This window comes from Egretta garzetta, unplaced genomic scaffold (assembly GCF_000687185.1).
Source record: "Egretta garzetta isolate BGI_Z169 unplaced genomic scaffold, ASM68718v1 scaffold454, whole genome shotgun sequence".
Classification (NCBI taxonomy): domain Eukaryota; kingdom Metazoa; phylum Chordata; class Aves; order Pelecaniformes; family Ardeidae; genus Egretta; species Egretta garzetta.
In genome coordinates, this window is record NW_009259429.1 from 1,035,949 (window position 1) to 1,055,651 (window position 19,703).

The window sequence follows — 19,703 nt, forward strand, 5'->3', positions numbered from 1 at the left end:
CCTTTGTAAGATTTTCCTCTACAGCCATGAGGTCTAGATTTTTTTTTTTTCCTCTTGAAGCTTCTGATATAATCACATGTCTCTGGGAGCTGGAACTTTGAGGAAAAAGCCAAAATATTATGAGGCACATTCAGATCACAAGTTCTGCCAAATCCTGGTTAGCACAGGTTTAATGCTGAGTAATAAACCATTGAGGCGGAACTGTATAAATACTGAGATCTGACTTTTCAGTATAGAAAGAATAGCAAAAAAAATTCCAAAACCAACTGTGCTCTTCCTAAGGAAACCTCCCAGTGTTATAAATTAACCTGTGGTGTCAAATAGTCCCAGTGTAGCCCAATGCTGTTATTTATAAGCTATGATATATTTATATTGCTCTATTTAGAAACTTATAAACTTTGATCTTAACGTAAACTACTTAAAATGATCATGGGAGGGGAGGAAGGAAAGCATCATCCACTTGGCCCACTCCTTCAACCTGCTGCTGAGGGTTTAACCCACACTGAGGGTTTCTTGCACATAATTCGCATTAACATAGAACTATCAGCAAAATCTGGGCCACGCTTATGAAGCAGAGCTACGTGTTTCTGGGGGTCAAATTAAGGTAGTTACTTAATGATCAAAACTAGGTCCTGAAGACTAACCTCGAGTGTAATCAGCTCTTTATTTCTAAGCACATTTCTGCAGATAAATGCTTCTATTTCACTGCCCCAAACTCTCTCTTTGTCTTTACCCGCATCAACAAAATTGTCTCCCATAGCTCGCATGCAATTCATCGACGACTGTATTCCTTACTGGTGCTGATTTTGTTTGATTCTTTAAAGAAAACAAAAATACCATGCCAGCTTGACCTGCTTATTGAAAAGTTACACAAACCACTCATAAAAATACTTAAACTCTTCATATGCAAGTGAAAAACAAACCCAGTTTTCTAAGCATGGTCACAAATATATAGGATGAAATTGTATTGGCAGAAGAGGAGAGGTGGTATTTCCTTACCTCTCAGACTAGCATTTCAGATAATTCTTTCCTTACCTCTCAGACTAGCATTTCAGATAATTCTTTCCTTCCACTATAATGCAATATTCGGGAGGGTAATATAAAAATACAAATAAATCAAATTGATACCAATCTAGTAAAGTGAGACTGTAAAAACTGAAAAGGATTTTAAAAAATCAAAGAAATTCCTCTTGCTCATTATCTAAAAAAAATTATAGTAATTTTTTTTGAATATTAAAGTTTTTTTCCCCTGCTATCTTCATTTTGTTGTCAGTTATACCACAAGTCTAATATCAAAGTGACAGCCTGCTTAATTTTTAGCAGAAAGCCCTCAATATTGAAAATTTCTGATTTCATTGTGAAATTGTGTACGAATAATAGTCTAGGCTCTTCAAATAGTGCCCCGCAGACAAAATAGTCTTTCCACCTGTAGTGGCCCAATGGCCATGTCGGACATTACGTCCACTGATCTACTCCAGTTCTAGTTTATACAGGTTCTAGATTTCATGCTTACACGTGCACAAAAAAAATTTTTGATGCAAAGAGTATTACATGTTAATGCTGAGAGGAGGAAAAACCTATTTGACAAACTGGTAAAGGTAAATTAAGAGATGCTCATTTTTCTGCCATTCTCCAAATGGAGACCTGAAACTGAACTATGCTGTCTGAGCTATTGCATGATAAAATTTTAAATAAAATGTGTAGGCAGAACAATTAAAGTATGCTAAAATAAGCTACCATCAACTGATTACAGTCAGGTATTCCTTAGGCTTCTTTATTACCAGAAAAGCAAAATTTTTCCACTGACAACAAACACCGTGGAATTTCATCCCAGCCAAAGTTTCCACACTGCAGTAGCTTCAGTGAATTCAGAAATTTATTTCAGAACTCAGAATTTTATTCAGAAATCAAAAAGGGAAAATTTGTAGGATTGGGACCATAACTACTTTTGGAAAAGAGATTGAAAAATTACAAAAACACATTTCAAAATATTTTCAAGAATTTAAGGGAATTGTCTTGTTACCACTGGTTGACAAGCAATGAACAGTTCCAGCGTGGCAGCAGAGATTTGAACATAAGAGCCAGTGTAGGCAATTGGTTCCCAGTGACAAGGTTCTCCCTGTGGCAGGCTCACTGCTGGGCACTAAATCTTCACTGCAGACCTTACAGGTTGTGCCTTGCCCCTCCCTAAGATGAGCTCTCAGGTTTTGTTCCCTGCGAATCTGTTTCTCAAGTGCGTCAGCTGTGGTGGTGAGGGTGATGGAGTCACGAAATACCTTTACTGATAGGACAGTGCTCATTATTTTGTCCTCGCCCTTTGGGAGTCAGAGTTCAAATCGGCTGAAACTGTTTGACCTGGCTCTGCCTTCCCAATGTTGCAAGTTGAGGAAGGTTGGACTTCAGGTGGACAATGCATGCCGGAAAAGGCAAAATCCTCACTGTTCATTGTGATTACTTTTGCTGAACCATTTCTGTGGAAGAAGAGAACTACAGTCAAGGCAGCATCTTCAAAATAATGCATTCAAGCAAAACCAAAACAAGGCTAAAAAATAAAGTGGAATTTACAGCTGCACAAATAAACATGATTTCACTTCACCTCGTCACACATAAAAAATGAAAAGTAATAACGTTAGTAGAAAGAATCGGGCCTGATTTGATTTTTGTTTAACATATGAATCAAATGGAGACTTTGTGAATGTAAGGGCAAGAGGTTAAACATCACAATAGGCACAGAATTGATAATCTCTATCAAATTGGACACTGCAATACATCCTGTCAGATTAACCGATCTCAGACCCAGGTTATGTGGAATAAATTCCTAAGTGAACCTTGGTATTCACCCAGATCCTAAAAGATGTCATTACATTTTCTCTCGATTTGGAATGACTTGGAATGTGGTTGGTTTTTCTTTTGAAACTAAGTTTTGTTTTGTCTTTAAATGGTTAAAACAAAAAATAGGAGTCGTGCCAACCACCAACTATAATCACACTTCATTATGAAAGCAAAGAATGTGCCATGCAGTTCTGAAATGGAGAATAAATATGAATGAACTTCACATATTAATCTTCACTTCAATGGGTTTGTTATCAAGGCACAGACACTCTCGCATTCAGCTTTCCCAGCTCCTCTCATCTGTGGTTGGCCTTCCCATCCAAGAGGCTTTAGCTGTAGACCCTCCTCAGCCTCAAGGAGTTGTCACCTTTATCTGTCATCTCCAAATCACATATCGCTCTATATGCAAGTTTCAGAGGAGAGATGGAAATGTCAGGGGTTAGGCACTTTCTTGAGAAATGGGTTTCAGCCTCAAGCAGGAATAGAGTTCCCATGGCATATAAATATCTGCTCATGTATAAAGAGCAAGGTATTTATTCATGCCCAAGAGGATGGCTTAGTCCAGGAAGCAACTTGAATCCAGAAGAGCCTAGTTAAGGCATATGCTTCCCACATGACATAGTGCAAATACCTTCGTTAAGCACCTCGCTTTGTGAATGCTACACTGTGGATACAGCAGAATTTCTGAGGCACCTCAAAAATATCTGAAAGGCCTGATTTTGAAGCATTATTGGTATCCCTGTGTGCAATCCACCGTAACCCAGAGTGGATCAGCGTACGGTCAGGGCTTCAAATGCCACAAGCACGACTGAATAATCAGACCTCTGCATAATGCTCCATGTTGCACATAATACACATGAAATAATAGCGTCAGGAGAACTCCCAGATATTTACTGCAAAATACCAAAATATTTCTCAGCATTTACTTTGTAGTACAAGGAAAAACATTTCCTTTTTTCTTCCTCCTGGGCATGTAACCCAAGATACACCGTACAACATCAAGAGCACTAGAAGCTCAGATCCTTTTAACTAAATGAGCATGATATCTCTTATAAGTTCAGCAAGAGGTCTGGCTCCCTGTCCACGTTGTTTACTGAGATGTAACACTTGTAGACATGTCCAGAACGAGCCATACTCTAAATCAGCTGACAGCAAAGTAATCGGTTCAGAGACCCAGGTTAAATATCTCTTTGCACCTCAAAACCACATAGTGAAATTCAAACAAAAGCTGTTAAAAACAGGGAAGAGGAGAAAAAAAAAAAAAAAATAAAAGCTTTCCTTTCCTGTCACATGATAAATTAGATCCTAATGTTTATCCAAGCTCAGCAAAACAGCAACCTCTTCCTGCCAGCGCGTTTTGCACGGCGAGGTGTCGGGGTCAGGCTGCCTTCCCTGCCGGCAGCGTGGCTCTGAGGACAAACACCTGCTGGCACCCGCTCGCCGTGACAAGGAGCTTCTCACCAGAAGGCAAAGGAGCAACACGCTCCTCCGTCCCTGCTTCACAGCAGTGCGGGGTCGCATCCACTGCTTTCTCTGCCCACAGAGTGCTTAGTGGTTCATTTGTACCAAAATTTCCTTCGTGAGCCTCAAAGCCACCCTACGCTAGCACAAAACCTCCACTGAAAATAGTCCAAGATAGCCTACGCTTTTTGTCGAGTGAACGGTACCTTATTTACTCCTTGTCCTTTATAGATGACTTAATGACTTATCAGCAAAATGCATTTTGAACACATTTCAGGCATTTTATACTGAAATGAATAGATGAAAGAACAGGATTTTTGCCAGCAGCGCTGATTATTCTTTTGTCAGTAGATAGACGTGACCTGAACTGTTCTGTTACCGTAACAAATGTCTCCAGATGTTGCTAGACAGAAGAGGCTCTTTGCCTGAGGGAGAGGGAACAAGAGGGGAAGATGGCTGGAAGGTGGCCTATAGAGAAGAGGACGGAGGTAATTAATGGTTATGCTCGTGTATAAAGATAAGTGCACTAGTAAATGTGTCAGCCCTTCGGCAACGGAGGCCATGACTTCTAGAAACCGTGCCTTGACATAGTTCTTCTTTACATTGACCTTTTATTTATATAATATGGGTCTACACAGATCTATATTGGATTTAGGCAGGTGTAAATCAAATCAGAATTGACTGTGCTGAAATTTCAGAGGGTTTTGAGTTTGATTTAGTGCATCTGATAGGAAGAAAAGCCTCCACAAAACACATAGGAAACTGGAGACATGCAGAAAACTCTTAAGAGACCAGATGAACTTACGCTATTTATTTTAATGGGAATCATACCTATGTCAAGACCTTAAATATTTTCCAAATTTAGCTGCTATTCCTGCAACCAAAACCGCATATGCCCACTCAAGTACAAACCCAGCGACCTCAAAAAGGTTTTCAGCTTAGTTTCAGCTTCAGTTGTGCAATTTGCAGCTCAGAATTATTGCAACTTTGTCTTTTTTGGTACGGATTTACAGCAGCAGAAATGCCCTTGAGCTAAAAAGAATTTCTAAAGCAAAGTATCACTTACTTCAATCTGAAGTGAGATATACCCCTAATATTTGATGCAAACATACTCTACACTAATGGTATGTACCGATTTCAGCACATCTTCAAATAGCTTTCTTGGAACCATAATGAAAGATACCTACCTAAAGGTGCATTCAGTTATTATTTCAGGGCAATAGGGTTGTGCATTATTTAGCTACATTTTTTTTTTAAAAGAATACTTTTAGGAAAGGCCAGATTCATGTGGCATAGCTGTGAATAATATTGGAAGAAGAAACTGTCTGGAGTCAAGATTTCAGAACCAGCTGTGATAACACAGCTCCTGACTAACTAGAACAGGTTTGGATACATTCCACCTGGCTGACCACCTACATCACAAACCCATTTACCCTCAGTTGCCTCTGTAGTCAGTGGAGCAAGAGAGCCGCTCCATGGGAGTGACTCAGATCTTTGGTGTGGTCCATGAATCACCCTGCTCGAGATGTTTGTCTCTTTGCATTGACTACAGAGGGAGCCTAGGGCAGCCGGACTCCTGCTGGGGGAGCTGCAGTTAGATGTCTAAACCAGCATGAGATGAATCTGGGCTGGGATGCTGGATATGTGTGAGAAGCAGCACTGCTTGTTTGTAGGAAAGCAAGTAAAATTAATTTGAATGTCCACAGAAATAAGCAGCGCTGTTATCAGCTTCATTGCTTTGGATTTAGCAGCCCAAAGTTTGTCCCTTTTGTTAATTTTAACTGGTCCGTAATTAAATCACTGTATTTGCAAGACTGGAGCCCAGAGCTTCAGAGCCATGACAATCTCTCAAGATATGTAAAAAAAATCAATTCCCAAGAAAAAAGAATGATGTTATTTTCATTCCAAAACACCTTGTATATGCATGCACTGATCCCAGAGTGAGCTCTATAGACATTTAGGCGTTCACCTGTTTATTTCACAAGACCCCAGGAGAGAATGGGAGCTGGTTTCTATGTGGATCATTTCAAAATTGAGGCGTCAGCTTTTAGAATGTTTTGGGACCTGTTAAGAGGAAAAAAAAAAAGATTACGTGATTTTAATAATATATGCAATGAGCTTTATAAATAGTCTGACCAGAGTAAAAAGGATTCACATGTGAAGTAACATCTGTTCCTGTAAAACAGCATTTGAAGGAAAAAAAATAGTTTCTTTTCACTTTGCTATGCAAAGGCTCCTACTGTTTCAAGTGGCTTTGGAGTGGGCACTAAGCAAACTGGGCCATGATTTCTATGTACTTGGGATCCTCTATTATTAGTCCTTTATACTGTAGTAGATAAAAGCATTTAAAAATAAAGAGACCTCATATAGCACTTAAGCCTATTTTTAATCCTTAACTGACTAGATTTCAAGTGATAACATGCTTTTCACTACACGCACATGGCCTGCATGAAAGTGTATGCAGCAATCTCTGCAGCCCTTGGAATGAGAAGTTTAGGGGATCCAGTGCAATTAGCATGCATAGCCAGAGAGTCTAAATACGAGTAATTCTCCTCTCAACTATAAAGGCTGTGTGCTTTAGTAAAATCTCCTCCATCAACTTTATTAATCGTCACGTACAATACTTATATCTTCCAGAGAGAATACCTCATTCTCCTGAGTTTTCACAGAATCACAGAATCAGAGAATGGCAAGGGTTGGAAGGGACCTCGGGAGATTATCTGGTCCAACCCTCCAGCTAAAGCAGGTTCACCTAGAGCATGTAGCACAGGACATTGTCCAGACAGGCTTTGAATATCTCCAGAGAAGGAGACTCCACAACCCCCCTAGGCAGCCTGTTCCAGCAATTTCTCAATTATACAGCTGAAGTTCAACTGAAGTGGCCAACTTCTGCATCCCCTTCTAGAAAAAAAATATCCGGTGTTCAGAACAGAGCAAGACACATGCAGCTTCAGACAGATAGCACTGAACAATACTTACACTGGAAACTGAAGCTAATGCGGCCATAATTAATTATATTAACCTCCTGTTTGATATTGGCATAACATGGCTTTCTGTCTGTCCCAAAGACACAAGTGCCAAGTCCCAGATGAGGCTTGGCTTTGTGTGTACAGCGGTACCCATGCTACAGTGGTGTGCACAGAAACTCGCGGCAGAGCGGCATCCCAGAGACGGCAGCGGCAACAGCAGGGATAACCGTGGAAAGGGACTCTGGCCACCCATACCCTCACACAGACATTTCTGAGCACAAACAGCACAGTTATTCTGCCTGTGCTAACTGGAGTCAGACTTTATATAAAGCAGGTTGTGCTTCTTGACCGATCCCTGTGGGTCACTCCTCTGAGTTCAAGCATCTTACAGGAGGGTGTTTATCTTCACCTGAGGTTTGATCCAGCGTGTCCTCAGCTGCCATCAAGGTCTTCATGTGTTCATCATAGCTACCAACAAAAGATTTGTCCCTGTGTTGTGCCAGATAATACTCTTAGTCACTCGAGGGTTTTTTTTTTGCCTATTTCTGTTTGCCTGAATGCCCTGTTCCTTTGTATGGAGGTATTTACATAGCTTTTATCAATTACAACTAATTAAAGCTGGCAGCTATTAAATAAGAAGCCATTTACAATCTAGATGCTGAAAGTAATATTATATGGCCTGTAGCTTGCAGGAGAAAAAAAAAAAAAATGAGAAAAAGGCATGAAAGGTAGCCCTCTCCCTGCTCTTGGTTAAGAAATCATTATTTCTAGGAAGGTGGACAAAAGCTGAAAAAGCCTTGTCACTGTCTTTTCCCTAAGCCACATCAATTAGTTAATCCTTAAACAAAGTGAGAATAATAGTAATAAATAAAAAACCATTTAGGAAATGGCTGAAAGCCACGTGCAAGATACAAAGGGGAATAACTCGTAACAGAAAAAACAGCAGACCTGACATTGTTCATCTGTGTCACAACAAGCAGGGCAAATGATTTATTTCAAAGCTGAATTCCTTGTTCTCCTGAACACAGTTCATATTAAAGACCCTTTGACCATACCATCTGTTTGCATTGTAATCCACATTTAAAAGAGTCAACATAAATATTGACTCACGAACAGGTTCTAGATTAGGCCTGTATCTTAAGCTGTCACGATACACTTCAGCCTTTGCGCAAAGAGCTAGAAGAGTATTGGTCACTTTTTCCTTTCATGTTACATACAAGTCTAGCCAAGCCAAGGTGAGATTAATTTGCCAGTTGCAGTCCAGTGAACTGCTGCCCTTGCCACAAAAGCCATCGAGGAACTTGAAACCAACTTGTTCTTTGTTGTTTTTACCTGTGAGACCAAAGATTGAAATGGCAGGGACCCACCTGTCTTCTGCCATAATCCTTTAGGGGCACCATGAAATTGCACTCAGCACGAGAAGGAAGGATTCTTCCATTCACTTTGGTCAGGTATATAATTTCCAAACTGCACTGTACCTGTTAAATCATTTCTTTGGTGTCTACAGCTGCTGCCTGCAAGAGCAGAAGTTAACAGGGAAGAGAACAGAGGGTTAATGTTAGCATCACAGATTCTGTACTGACCCAAAATATTAGATGGAAGGAAAATGCTGAATATTACAGTAATCGATGACTGCTCTAATGTATACTAGGAATTAAGCCAACTCTTGCATTTAAATCTGCAACATTAAAACAAGGTCTTAAAATCACTTTGGCTCTGCCTAATCTTAAAGATGCAGTGGCTGCCCCTGAATTTGTCCTTAATACTTAGTGTTGGCCCAGAAATACAACACAGTCGCAGCTGTTTCTAGCAAAACTAGGGCTGATCCTGGAGATTGTCATAGGGATATATTTCTTTACAAAGATAGTATACAGCTTATAAGCGCTAGATGTAAGTTTGAGAAGCGCTATTGAGAAATAGCCCTCTCAGGAAAGTCTTGTTTTCCAGATTATATCAAATAACTTCACTTAAGGGTGTGTGTATGTATGCCATGTTATTGAATAACATGGCAGAAGTTTGATTCCAAAGCATCTTCAAGCGGTATACAAAGAGTAATGTTCCTTGCATAAGTATTCAGCATTTACCTGCTACATGGCCATGGATATTAATCTAATAAGGGGAATATTCAGTCTAAGTGATACAATGAAAGTAAGTTCTGCAGTACCAGATTTTTGCTGTAAACAGAACCATCAATTGTTATGCCGGCCAAAATCTGCAGCAACAATTTAAAGTTTTAGGTACCAAATCCAGTGATGGATCGGGTTGTTTTATCTTGCATTCCGCAGAAAGGTCAGGATGTCCAGTAGCTGCAATGGGGAAGGTTCTTGTCTCCCAATTTTAAGCACTCATAGAGATCGCATCTCATACCTGTCTCAGTTTGCAGGCAAAATGCTGCAGAAAAGCCTCATGGACACCAGTTAGTTCTTAGCAAGGTTTATGAGCATACAAAGGAAGGGTTTTTCAGCTCCTAGGGCTCAGTTTGGTTGCATGATTAGGGGATTTTTTGTCTGCCTTTAATAATGCCACTTTTGTGGTACCAAAATACGTGACCAAAGAAGCTGGCAGCACTCTTCAGCCAGCAGCTCCCCATTACTGCTCTTTGCACGGAAAAAGAGGAAGCTGCCGCTGCTGCTGTAACATTCGATGTGATAACATTTCAAAAACAGGATAGCCCTGCCCTGCTGACAGGTACTGTGGCAATTCCATCAGTGCCCACTTTTCCCTTGCTGAGGTTGTAGTATCCAATTTGAATACATTAAAAACCACTGGAACGGGCTGTCTGGATAACTAGGGATGATTCAAGAACTGTCAAAGTCCTCTTCAAACCACCAAGAAAAACCAGTGTTTGTCCTCCCTCAGGCTTGTGTGTTATAATTATTCAGCATTTAATGATGGGGGGGGTATGAGTTTGCAGGAGGGAGATAAGGGATGAAAGTAACCTTTTAAAGGAGAAAATAGGACAAGCCTATGGGGTACTCCAGGTACTGTTTAAATAAAAGAAACTGTGCTCTAATTTCTCCATCATTCTTTCTCTAATTCCTCTGAATTAGCCTATGGGAACTTCTCACACCTCGCAAAACAAATTGAGCTCCCCACAACTCAGACCTGAGCAACAGACATCAGATGCTGCTGGTGAGGCCTCCTCTGGCAGAAGAAGGCACAAGCCTACCTGAGTTACTGATTATTAAAATGGTCGCCCTTAAAAAAATCAGTTCAACCTAAATGCAAGCATCCCTAGTAATAGTACTCTACAAAACATTTAAGGATACCAACCTAGGAAATGCACTAATGGCATTACAACATGGGCAAAAGCAAACTCAGGATTCTCAAAGGTGTTGATATTAAAATTGGTTAAGCACTCTAGCTGTTTTTACAGTGGTAACTACTTTGAGGCTGTTGATCTGGACACTGCTGCAAACCTTAATTCACAGAGGTAAAGACAGGTGACATCTGGCTTTGGCTTTCACGCTACTCAGTAGCTTACCCAGTAGAAACGATCGCTGGAGAATCAGGAACTTCTAGGGCCAAGGATTTCTCACTCTGATGAGGATTCCCGTATCCATTCCCACTTTAAGCAACTTGAGTAGAAAGGAGGAGATATTCCTCGGGATAAAATCATGATCAGAGTATCTTATTGCCATGCTCCCGCTGCTTTTAGTTACCCACAGAGGCTGTAGGGAGCACAAGCATCAGTTGCGTACCCTGAGGAGCTCAAGGACTGTTTGGGATCTTGGCTAAGCACCAAAGCAGCTTGGACACCTTCCTTCCCCAGCATTTTATTCATGTACCAAATGCAGGATGGAAAACGAAAGTCCCATCCACAGAGTTACTCTTGCAATCAATGTGCACGGTTGCTCACATTAAGGTGCTGACTCATGTTACTGTTTTTATTACGTTAGTCTAACATGAAACTAAGGGGTTTAAATTCTTATTCACTCATTTGGTCTCATTCAGTCTCGCAAATAAAGGTTCAAAGTGAGTCAGGGCTGGAGCACTGATAACTGTTAAGTTCCAGGAAATAAAAGGAAAAAAATACTGCATGGACTGATGGGTATATAAATACAGCCATCTAAGCTGGCAATGTGCGCTGGCAGCCCAGAAGGCCAACCGTACTCTGGGCTGCATCAGGAGAAGCGTGGCCAGCAGGTCAAGGGAGGCGATTCTGCCCCTCTACTCTGCTCTGGTGAGACCTCACCTGGAGTGCTGCGTCCAGCTCTGGAGCCCTCTGCACAAGAAGGACATGGAAGTGTTGGAACGGGTCCAGAGGAGGGCCACAAAAATGATCCGAGGGCTGGAGCACCTCTCCTATGAGGACAGGCTGAGGGAGTTGGGTTTGTTCAGCCTGGAGAAGAGAAGGCTGCGGGGAGACCCGATTACGGCCTTTCAGTACCTAAAGGGGGCCTATAGGAAAGATGGGGAAAATCTTTTCAGTAGGGCCAGCTGTGACAGGACAAGGGGTAATGGTTTTAAACTAAACCAGGGTAGGTTTAGACTAGATATAAGGAAGAAATTCTTTACAATGAGGGTGGTGAAACACTGGAACAGGTTGCCCAGAGAGGTAGTGGAGGCCCCATCCCTAGAAGCATTCAAGGGCAGGTTGGATGGGGCTCTGAGCAACCTGATCTAGTTAGCAGTGTCCCTGTTGACTGCAGGGGGGTTGGACTAGATGACCTCTAGGGGTCCCTTCCAACCCAAAACATTCTATAATTCTATGAATATACTACTGTAACATTTAATATCTCTTAAAATTCACAGACCAGGTATGGAATTTGACATTTCGATTTAAAGAATCACACGTACTGTACAGAGATAGGAAGTTCTTTAGCATCAAAGTGCTATTTTTTTGTAAAAAGTAGAACGTGTTTTACAGAAAATTGTATGAGCAGGTCCACGGGGAATAACTTACTTAGATGGTATATAACAGAGCTGCAAGCAGCCATTAGCTAGAACCCTTGGTTGTTTTTAGCTCTAATTAGTTTTAATTCATCTGCATATATATTAGCTACTTCATGCAGAAACACGCAGTTAGACATACAAGTCTGAATTTTATCGTTCAAGTTGGGTACAGAAATGAAAGCACCATGTGCTAAACTGGTGGTTAGGAAAACCTTGAACACAAATGTCTTAATTTCTAGCCCTGCGCTCTCCCACGCGCCCTGTCCCAATAGGGCAGTGGAACCAAAAGGAGAGAATTCAGTCAAGAAATTTCATTTTACATTCCTGCACTCGGAGCTTGGATTTTTGCCACGGTCACCAACCGGAGACTGCAGCAAATCTCACAATTAGTAACAGCTTCCAAACATTATTCAGCTGCCTGGGCTAGCCAGAAGGCAGCGTGCCGCAGCCACATGCCCCATGTACTGCGGTTACCATGGGAATAATGGCTTTGGGGGTAATTCAGGCTATCCAGGGTTTCCCACATTAGGGATTTTACAGCCGGGAAGCTGTGACTAAATTCTGCTCACACTGAGCATAGCATAAAGAAAAAAAACTAAGATGTGGATCCCAGAAACCATGGGCCTGGATCTGCCAGGTACTGCACCCTTTTAATTTTCATTTTCTCCACAACTTTTTTTTTTTTCAAAATTTGGCAATGTGCCTAGAAGCGACAGGAAGCACCTCTCAGGGAGCCCACTGGCTGGGAAAAAAAAGATAAGCGTTTAGCTTGACTGTTCACATATTTAGTTCTTTTTTATTTAACAGATGTGGGAACCTATTCCTTAAAAAAAATTTTTTTTTTAAACAAGCATTAGAAATCTGAAAAAAATTGGGAAAAAGATGAGCTAATTTTGAGTAGAATTCTAAAGTGAAAAGCCTGTAAACAATCAAAACATCAAGACATTAATGACAAGAAAAGTTTTGTAGCTTAATTTTTATACCAAACCTTTCTCACAGTTTATATGCCCGCTGTACAAAAGAATCTAGTACCAGGTTTGCGTACGAAAATCACTTAAGAATCTTTGTACTGAAACGCATACATCCCTTTGGATAAATCTTTGCCACAGGTATTGTGTACGCTTGTGGAATAGCTGTTAAAACCCTTTTAAAAGTTAGACCACAACAAGAAGTGCTCACTTACTAAATTCTACATATTGTTTTTGAAGTTAATAGTCCTGCTGGGATCAATAAGAGTAACGGAATTAGGAAGTGGAAAAGACGACATTATAAAAATCATGAATATTTTTAATTGCAAGATTACTGCTTTACGTAAAAGTTCTGTAAAACCAGGCTCACCTGCAGATAAAATGCCTACCACAGGAATCCCAGCTGGATGGTTTTTACATCTCTGATGACAACGGTCCAATTTTATCTCTGTGTAACTTCACACAGCACAAGAGCCTGGTCCGAAGGCTTGGACACTATGAAGTAAATAAAAATGCCAGTTTGATGACTTTTTGAAACCTTAGACATACAAAGGTGGCATTAAGCTGCTTTCCTTAGCAAAGGTACTTAATTCACCGTATTGGAGATGTAATCCTCAAAACCTCTTTTACAGATGTTATTTTTTCTATACCAATCTCTTAGGAGTCTTTGAGAATACATACAAAAACCTTAACTTTGCTGCAATAGCTGGTTACTTTGAAAGCTGTCTTAAGTGCTGTGTCCGGCCAAAAACACAGCATTACCCTTTTCTTGGACAAACTAAACCCCAAGCTGAGAAAAGGGCAAGCTACATTGCCATCAACATGAGAAGAATTGTACACATAGCATATGTGGAAAATGATGAAAAAAGTTTTTGACTTCCAAAACTGATCAAAATCGCAGGAATTGCCAAATTTAAACTCAATCAGTATTACCAGCATAACATCTTCTAATAACGTGCATTACATACAATTTTACAGGAACAAACCTGTGTTACTTTATTTTTAGTCTGTTTTAAGAAATAAACGTGTAAAGCTCTCAAGAATGAAACAGTAGCAGAAATAGCTCTGTGAAGGAAACTTGTGCCTACTTAATCATTAAGAGTGCCTGTGAGTTAATTCCGCACAGATCCCCAAGCAGAAGTCCGCATTAATCTGTGCTTTCCCACCAGCTGAGTAAAGCTGTGCTTCCTTTCCTCTAAACCTACAATTCCCAGAACCCATTGAAAGACACCCTCTTAATGTTAAGTAATCCTCAGCTACAGAAATTTCTACAAAGACAGATTCTTCAGAAGTTCTTGAACCTTTGCCCAAAACTCCTTCCCCTCCCCCTCCCCCTCATCTCACCCACACAATTCCTATTTTTATGGTATACGGTTGACACAGTGAACTAGTTTCTATAATTCTACCAGTGTATCTGCAGTAAAAGCACTGGCAGAGAAAAGAAGAAATAAATCAAAGAGGGAAAACAACTTAGAAAAATATTTTCCATGCTGGAACACATTTTAAGGACATAGGTGATCCATGCAAGGAATGGGAAGAATAGCACAAACCACCTTTTGATAATTGTGAAGGAAACAAAGACAGTGATTAGAAATAAATTTAAATTGAAAAATATTCAACCAATAAGCCTGAAAAAAGAACATGTCGAGTGCCAGACAGAGCTCAGAGATACACCATGTGTTACAAAGCTTTTTATGTTAGACAATTAAATGAAGCAATTAGATTTCAGAAAGTAGCCAATTATTTTAGGACTGAAACAAAGGCTGGAGGAAATACAGCTGCCTGTGTTTGGGGAATGGAGAAAAAGGAAAAGAAAGCATTGCATTTGAAATATTCATGACAATTCTGTAGAAGAGGAATTTTAATTAACAGTCTAGAAAACTTTTAACTCAGTAATGAAAATAATGCAATTTAAAAAAAAAAACACCCTTAACATGCAATATGTAATTGATATTTTCAAAAATCATGGGAAATGGCAAGCAAGTACTGAGAGGGACTGTGAAACGATATTTGAAAACAATCCTCTGAACTGAGAATTCTCCCAAGATGACACTTCTTACACTCAACATGCTTTGATGTGTTGTTTTCTGAAGGCTGTAAAGAAACAAGACTCTCAAGAGAACAAAAGGAAAAGGTTTTAATAATTCCTCACAGGCAGATACGCTTGCAGAGAATCATAGAGAATTTGATAAAATGGATAATTAAGTTACTTGTCTTACGCATTCAAAGCTTTAAGTGCGCACTAACCCTTCAGTGCCAGTACATACTTCACAGAACGCCAAAGCCTCTATCAATTTAACTTCTGAACACATCCTGTAAAAGACTGAACAGGTTTAGAGTAAGCTATGTTTCTATTTAATTATAAAACAAATACAGCATCCTTACAACAGCATGAGTAGCAGAGGAAAAAATAAGGAAACCTGTAAGGGACTTTTACTCACAGAAGGCCTCTCTCCCATGCATACGCTGCACTGCGACTCAATTTTAGGCTGTTGAGGGCTGGCAGAGAATTTTTTTTCCTTACGCCTCCCTGAGTGAGGGCATTCAAATGCTACTCCTGCTAGGAACACTATAGCCTTTTTAGCACTTCTGAGGAATTCAGTGACAAAGCTTTTGCTTTTTTTTTTTGTTTGTTTTGTTTTTTAAATGTTCCAAGAAGCACACTGGTAACATAATGCCTGTTTAGCACCACTCCTTGCTTTAAAAGTGTCCTTAACATTTATCTTCTCCCAAATACAGATCTCATCATAGACAGCAATCCCGTAATATTAAGAAAACCAGATCAATTTCTTTTGTTTTTAAGGAAGTATTTTTTAATGAAATGCACAAAAAATTATACAATATAAAACTGTCATTTGAGTTATAAAAATGTGTATGAATCCAAAATACTTCATTTGAAAATAAAAGATTGTAACAAAATGTGTTGTAATCCAGTTAGCAAATTGCACACTTCTCCCTTACCCTTTCTCCCAATAAAAAGTTTTTGTTCCCTTTGTTCCATTTGATTTCGTTCTCACATTATCAACCTTTTAATCTCTAATCAAAACAGTTTTTAACTGGCCCTGAGGTTACCTGTACAGGTTGATGAAGTCCAGGTCATTGCTTTCGTATGCAGTAAAACATCCACTACATACAAATCCTTAAAGAAACAAAGTTTTTTATCTACTGAGGCAGAGTATTTCTTGTAGCTGATGAGCATTTTGCTACAAGTTATTCCTACTGCATCTTAAAATATCCTGGTTCTATGCAGTAGGCAGTAGACTTCTTTTCATATTCCAGAGAAACATTATCTTCTGTGAACCTGAAGACTTATTACAAGTGGATGCGAAAACCACGTTACTGGACAGATTGAACTTGGAACTGTTGCAAAGCTGTTTCCCCAAAAGCACAACTCATCTTCCTAACTTCACTTCTACTCCACTCTGCTCACAAAGATTGCTTAGAGGCATGAAGGAAAAAAGTCTGAAGAGATCATTGTCTTTAAATACGGTAGAATGACGACTCTTATCTGTGAAACAAAAACCTTCTGAGCTAGTCATTTAGCTGAAGTGCAGCACTGTATCTCCTACTGGAAGTCTGGAATTGACAAAATCGATAGTAACAAGTATTAGTAACTTAGTAGTGACTTAGAGAACTGTGCTTGCCCAAAAGGCAGACAAGTGGGAAGTATCTGTATTGCCTGTTGCTACTTTGCTTGTATGCAATCACTGTTATTTAATATACTACGATTAGAAAAATACTTGTGAGAATCATTTAAGGAAAAACCTTAATGAAAGGTAAGTTCATATTACAGCAGTTTCCATTAACTACAATTGAGTATTCAAGTGTCAAACCAGAGGCACCAACTGCAACAAAAACTTGAAAATTATCAGTCACGACATTTATGCAGAGTAGTGGTATATTATATGCTGACACCCGGCCTTCACAGTAATGGCACCATGTAAAAAGAACCTGAAAGGAGCTAGAAGTCACACAGGTACAGTAGCAAAAAAGAAGCCTCTCCTCTTCAAGTATCTATTTATGTAGTTAGAAGGATGTTTGCAGCAACAAACAATCCTACTCATCAAGCAATAATGATTTCAGAGAGCTTTTCCCCCTCACATAGGGGATAGTCCCCAGAGGCCTCTACAGCTCTGCATGTCTTACAGCTTGTGCAATTTTTCCAGCCTTAGGTTATGTGAGAAGGCCATTTTTTGAAGTCTGTTCCAAATTAAAGGTGAAAACTGAATCTGGTCGTGTTCATAAATCCTCTTTCCTCTGCGAGTTGCTTACAACCACTTTCAAAAAACGTAAAGGAAGGGGAACGAACTAAAAAATTGCAGAGGACTTGGAAGAGCCATTGGATCTGGAGTTACCTTTGAAGAGAACAAACCATGGGGAAAGACAGCTGATCTTCGCCAGATACCACTAGAGGGAAGTCAGTTACTATGTATTTGCTCTCAGTAGGCTTTCACACCCCTCCACTAAAAAGAAACCAGCTTTCTATGTTTTTGTTACAGTACACACTTCTGTTACCAAGAGCACAGAAAGCTGCAGCCTACTTATGACGTGAGCTGCAACTTCCAGCAGACATGACCAGACTCTGTGATACAGGTTATGAAAGGATTCCTAGCAAAGAATCTTAAAACATTCATGGCAGTAACAAGAGGCTGCTGTAAACATCTGTGACACACACACACCTTTGGTAGTTTTAGGAGAACATTTCTCTGATGATGAAGGCATTTGATACAGACATTTCATTTCAACACAGGCACATTTTCTGCCAAGAAAAAGACACCAGAGTAGTTACTAACCCTCCTGCACTGCAGTCTTATGGCCTGAGGTCAGAGCGATCTCAGTATCCTTTTACAGAGAGCAAATGTATTGGACCAATTATGGAAGATATTACCTTATGGTACTCAAAAAGAAAACCCAGTACACAGCTAAGAGGTCTACTCCTTCCCCCTTTCACACTAGAGTCATAACAGGCCACAAAAAAAGTAATCCAACCTCCCTGTGAAATTTTAAATTACAGTTGCCTCAGAAGAATCCCATTTTCAGAGAAGATATATCTGAAAAGTATTTGCAGTAAACCAAATCTTGTTTTCAGATGGGTAGTAGAACAAAAGTGTGAGCATTTCTACAAAATGGAGTTCAGGTTAGTTAAAATCTCTTAAAGGAAGCATCAAACTACAAAGCAGTACCTGGAAGGAATTTGCTTTTAGGTTAGTCTTCATTTGACCACAAATCAACCTGTTAAGGCACATAAATTAATGGCAGAATAGGTGACAGAACAAATGATTTTGCTTCAGAAGCATAGAAGGTACTTTTACTTTTTTCATTCATATCTGTGAGACACGGAAGTGGTTTTATATTGATTTCACCCGGTTCTAGTGTTCAGTAGCAAAAGCTTTTCTTCAACTTTGTCTGCCACCAAATTCATGTTACAACCCCGAAGAGCTTTTACTAAGTCAGTCACCTTTGCATCTCTTCCCTTCTGCCACTCTCGAAGTGACTGAAACACCTGTTCCCGCAAATTATATGGATTGGCTGTCATTATTCCGTCCATTTTCGCTTCAGAAATGCCAAGTTTTCGCATCAGCATTTTCCACTCTCTCCCGACATTTTCACATATGACTTCAATAGCCGCCTTCTGCAGACCTGAAATAGCAAAAATATATCAAGTTAATGATGGATTTACTATGAAATACGATTTAAAAAAAATCTGGTGGTTTTGTTGCTTGGGTTTTTTTTTAGCAAAATGCTACCACTCTTGCTGAATCACACACACACTGAAGATCATACCATATTTGAAAAGCTGCTGGATATACTTGGGATCCCAAGCACACAGCAGGATTTCCAAGTGACCACTTGAGAAAGAAAAGGAAGAAATTTCCATTCCGGAAAGCCGTTTGCAGCATATGCTGCCCTCACGGTATGCCTCCAGGGTACAACACGGTCCTGTGCAGCAGTCAGTAGCGGAAACACCCTTGGCAGCGGGCTCAGCTACAGCAGGCAACTGAGGGCAGCCATGCTCCGTGGTTGCTCTAAGCAGACCCAGAGCCAGAGGATGCATACAGGTCTACTGGGGTTGCTTTGAGGGGTGGGGAAGTGTGTGAGGGGGTGAAATTAAAAAAATAATCCACCTACGTTTTTCATGCACATCTGGCTGATCATCAGGAGCACTAACTTCTCTTTCCTCTTCGAACTGCTTTAGCCTCAAGACCAAATCTTCTCTTTTAATGTTCTTAAGCAAGTCTTCAAGAAACGATAAGTCATTCCTTGTAATCTGCTGCTGCTCAAGAAGGATGCTGAAGAGGTCCATGCCACTTTGGACAGACTCAAGCTTCCTTTTCCCAATATGCGGCCGGCAGAGAAACTTCATGGAAGAAAGCTCACCCTCCGACAAGCTCGAGGATAAAAAGTGCAGCAGAGGGTAAAACGAATCCATGGTGCCGAGGCCTACACCGCAACCCTCCGCCAGGCCCGGGGCGAGACCCAAGCCGCGCGAAAAGGCTGGCGGAACCCCGTCCCCGCCCTCCGGGGCGGGCTGCGCTCCTGTTTTCACAGAGCGACTTCTCGGGAAGCCAGAGAGCGC

General features: G+C 40.4%; 2 protein-coding genes across 7 annotated transcripts in view; both read right to left on the reverse strand.

Annotated features, from left to right (window-relative positions):
* PPFIA1 (PTPRF interacting protein alpha 1) overlaps window positions 1-11,481 on the reverse strand; it is a 75,198-nt gene extending 63,717 nt beyond the window's left edge. The window contains exons 1-3 of one of the 3 annotated variants that reach the window (XM_035892623.1): window positions 11,458-11,481; window positions 8,630-10,933; window positions 6,263-6,357 (exon numbers count right to left, since the gene is read on the reverse strand). The gene's annotated coding sequence lies outside the window, so the exon portion shown is untranslated. Of the gene's footprint in view, window positions 1-6,262; window positions 6,358-8,629; window positions 11,410-11,457 lie in introns of those variants that run through there. The other 2 variants (XM_035892624.1, XM_035892625.1) reach the window with 2 other exon arrangements.
* A 446-nt stretch (window positions 11,482-11,927) lies between these two features.
* On the reverse strand, window positions 11,928-19,697 carry FADD (Fas associated via death domain). 4 transcript variants are annotated; one of them, XM_035892626.1, is made up of 3 exons: window positions 19,256-19,697; window positions 18,585-18,766; window positions 11,928-13,621 (listed from the first exon to the last, which is right to left on the reverse strand). In XM_035892626.1, the coding sequence occupies exons 1-3, from the start codon at window positions 19,554-19,556 to the stop codon at window positions 13,541-13,543; spliced, it is 564 nt and encodes a 187-aa protein (XP_035748519.1). In that variant the 5' UTR covers window positions 19,557-19,697; the 3' UTR covers window positions 11,928-13,540. The 4 variants fall into 4 exon arrangements, 3 of the variants coding, with proteins under 3 accessions (XP_035748519.1, XP_035748520.1, XP_009635370.1); XR_004841753.1 differs by lacking the exon at window positions 11,928-13,621 and adding an exon at window positions 15,072-16,702 and having other exon boundaries at window positions 18,310-18,766; XM_035892627.1 differs by lacking the exon at window positions 11,928-13,621 and adding an exon at window positions 15,072-16,702.
* Between the last annotated feature and the right edge of the window lie 6 nt (window positions 19,698-19,703).

What these genes read in the sequence shown, in the direction of transcription:
- FADD (XM_009637075.2), bottom strand. Translation starts at nt 19,556, where the DNA reads ATGGATTCGTTTTACCCTCTGCTGCACTTTTTATCCTCGAGCTTGTCG. An exon ending in GCCAGATGTGCATGAAAAAC is followed by an intron (nt 18,767 to 19,255) that starts GTAGGTGGATTA and finishes TTGCTATTTCAG; the next exon opens with GTCTGCAGAAGGCGGCTATT.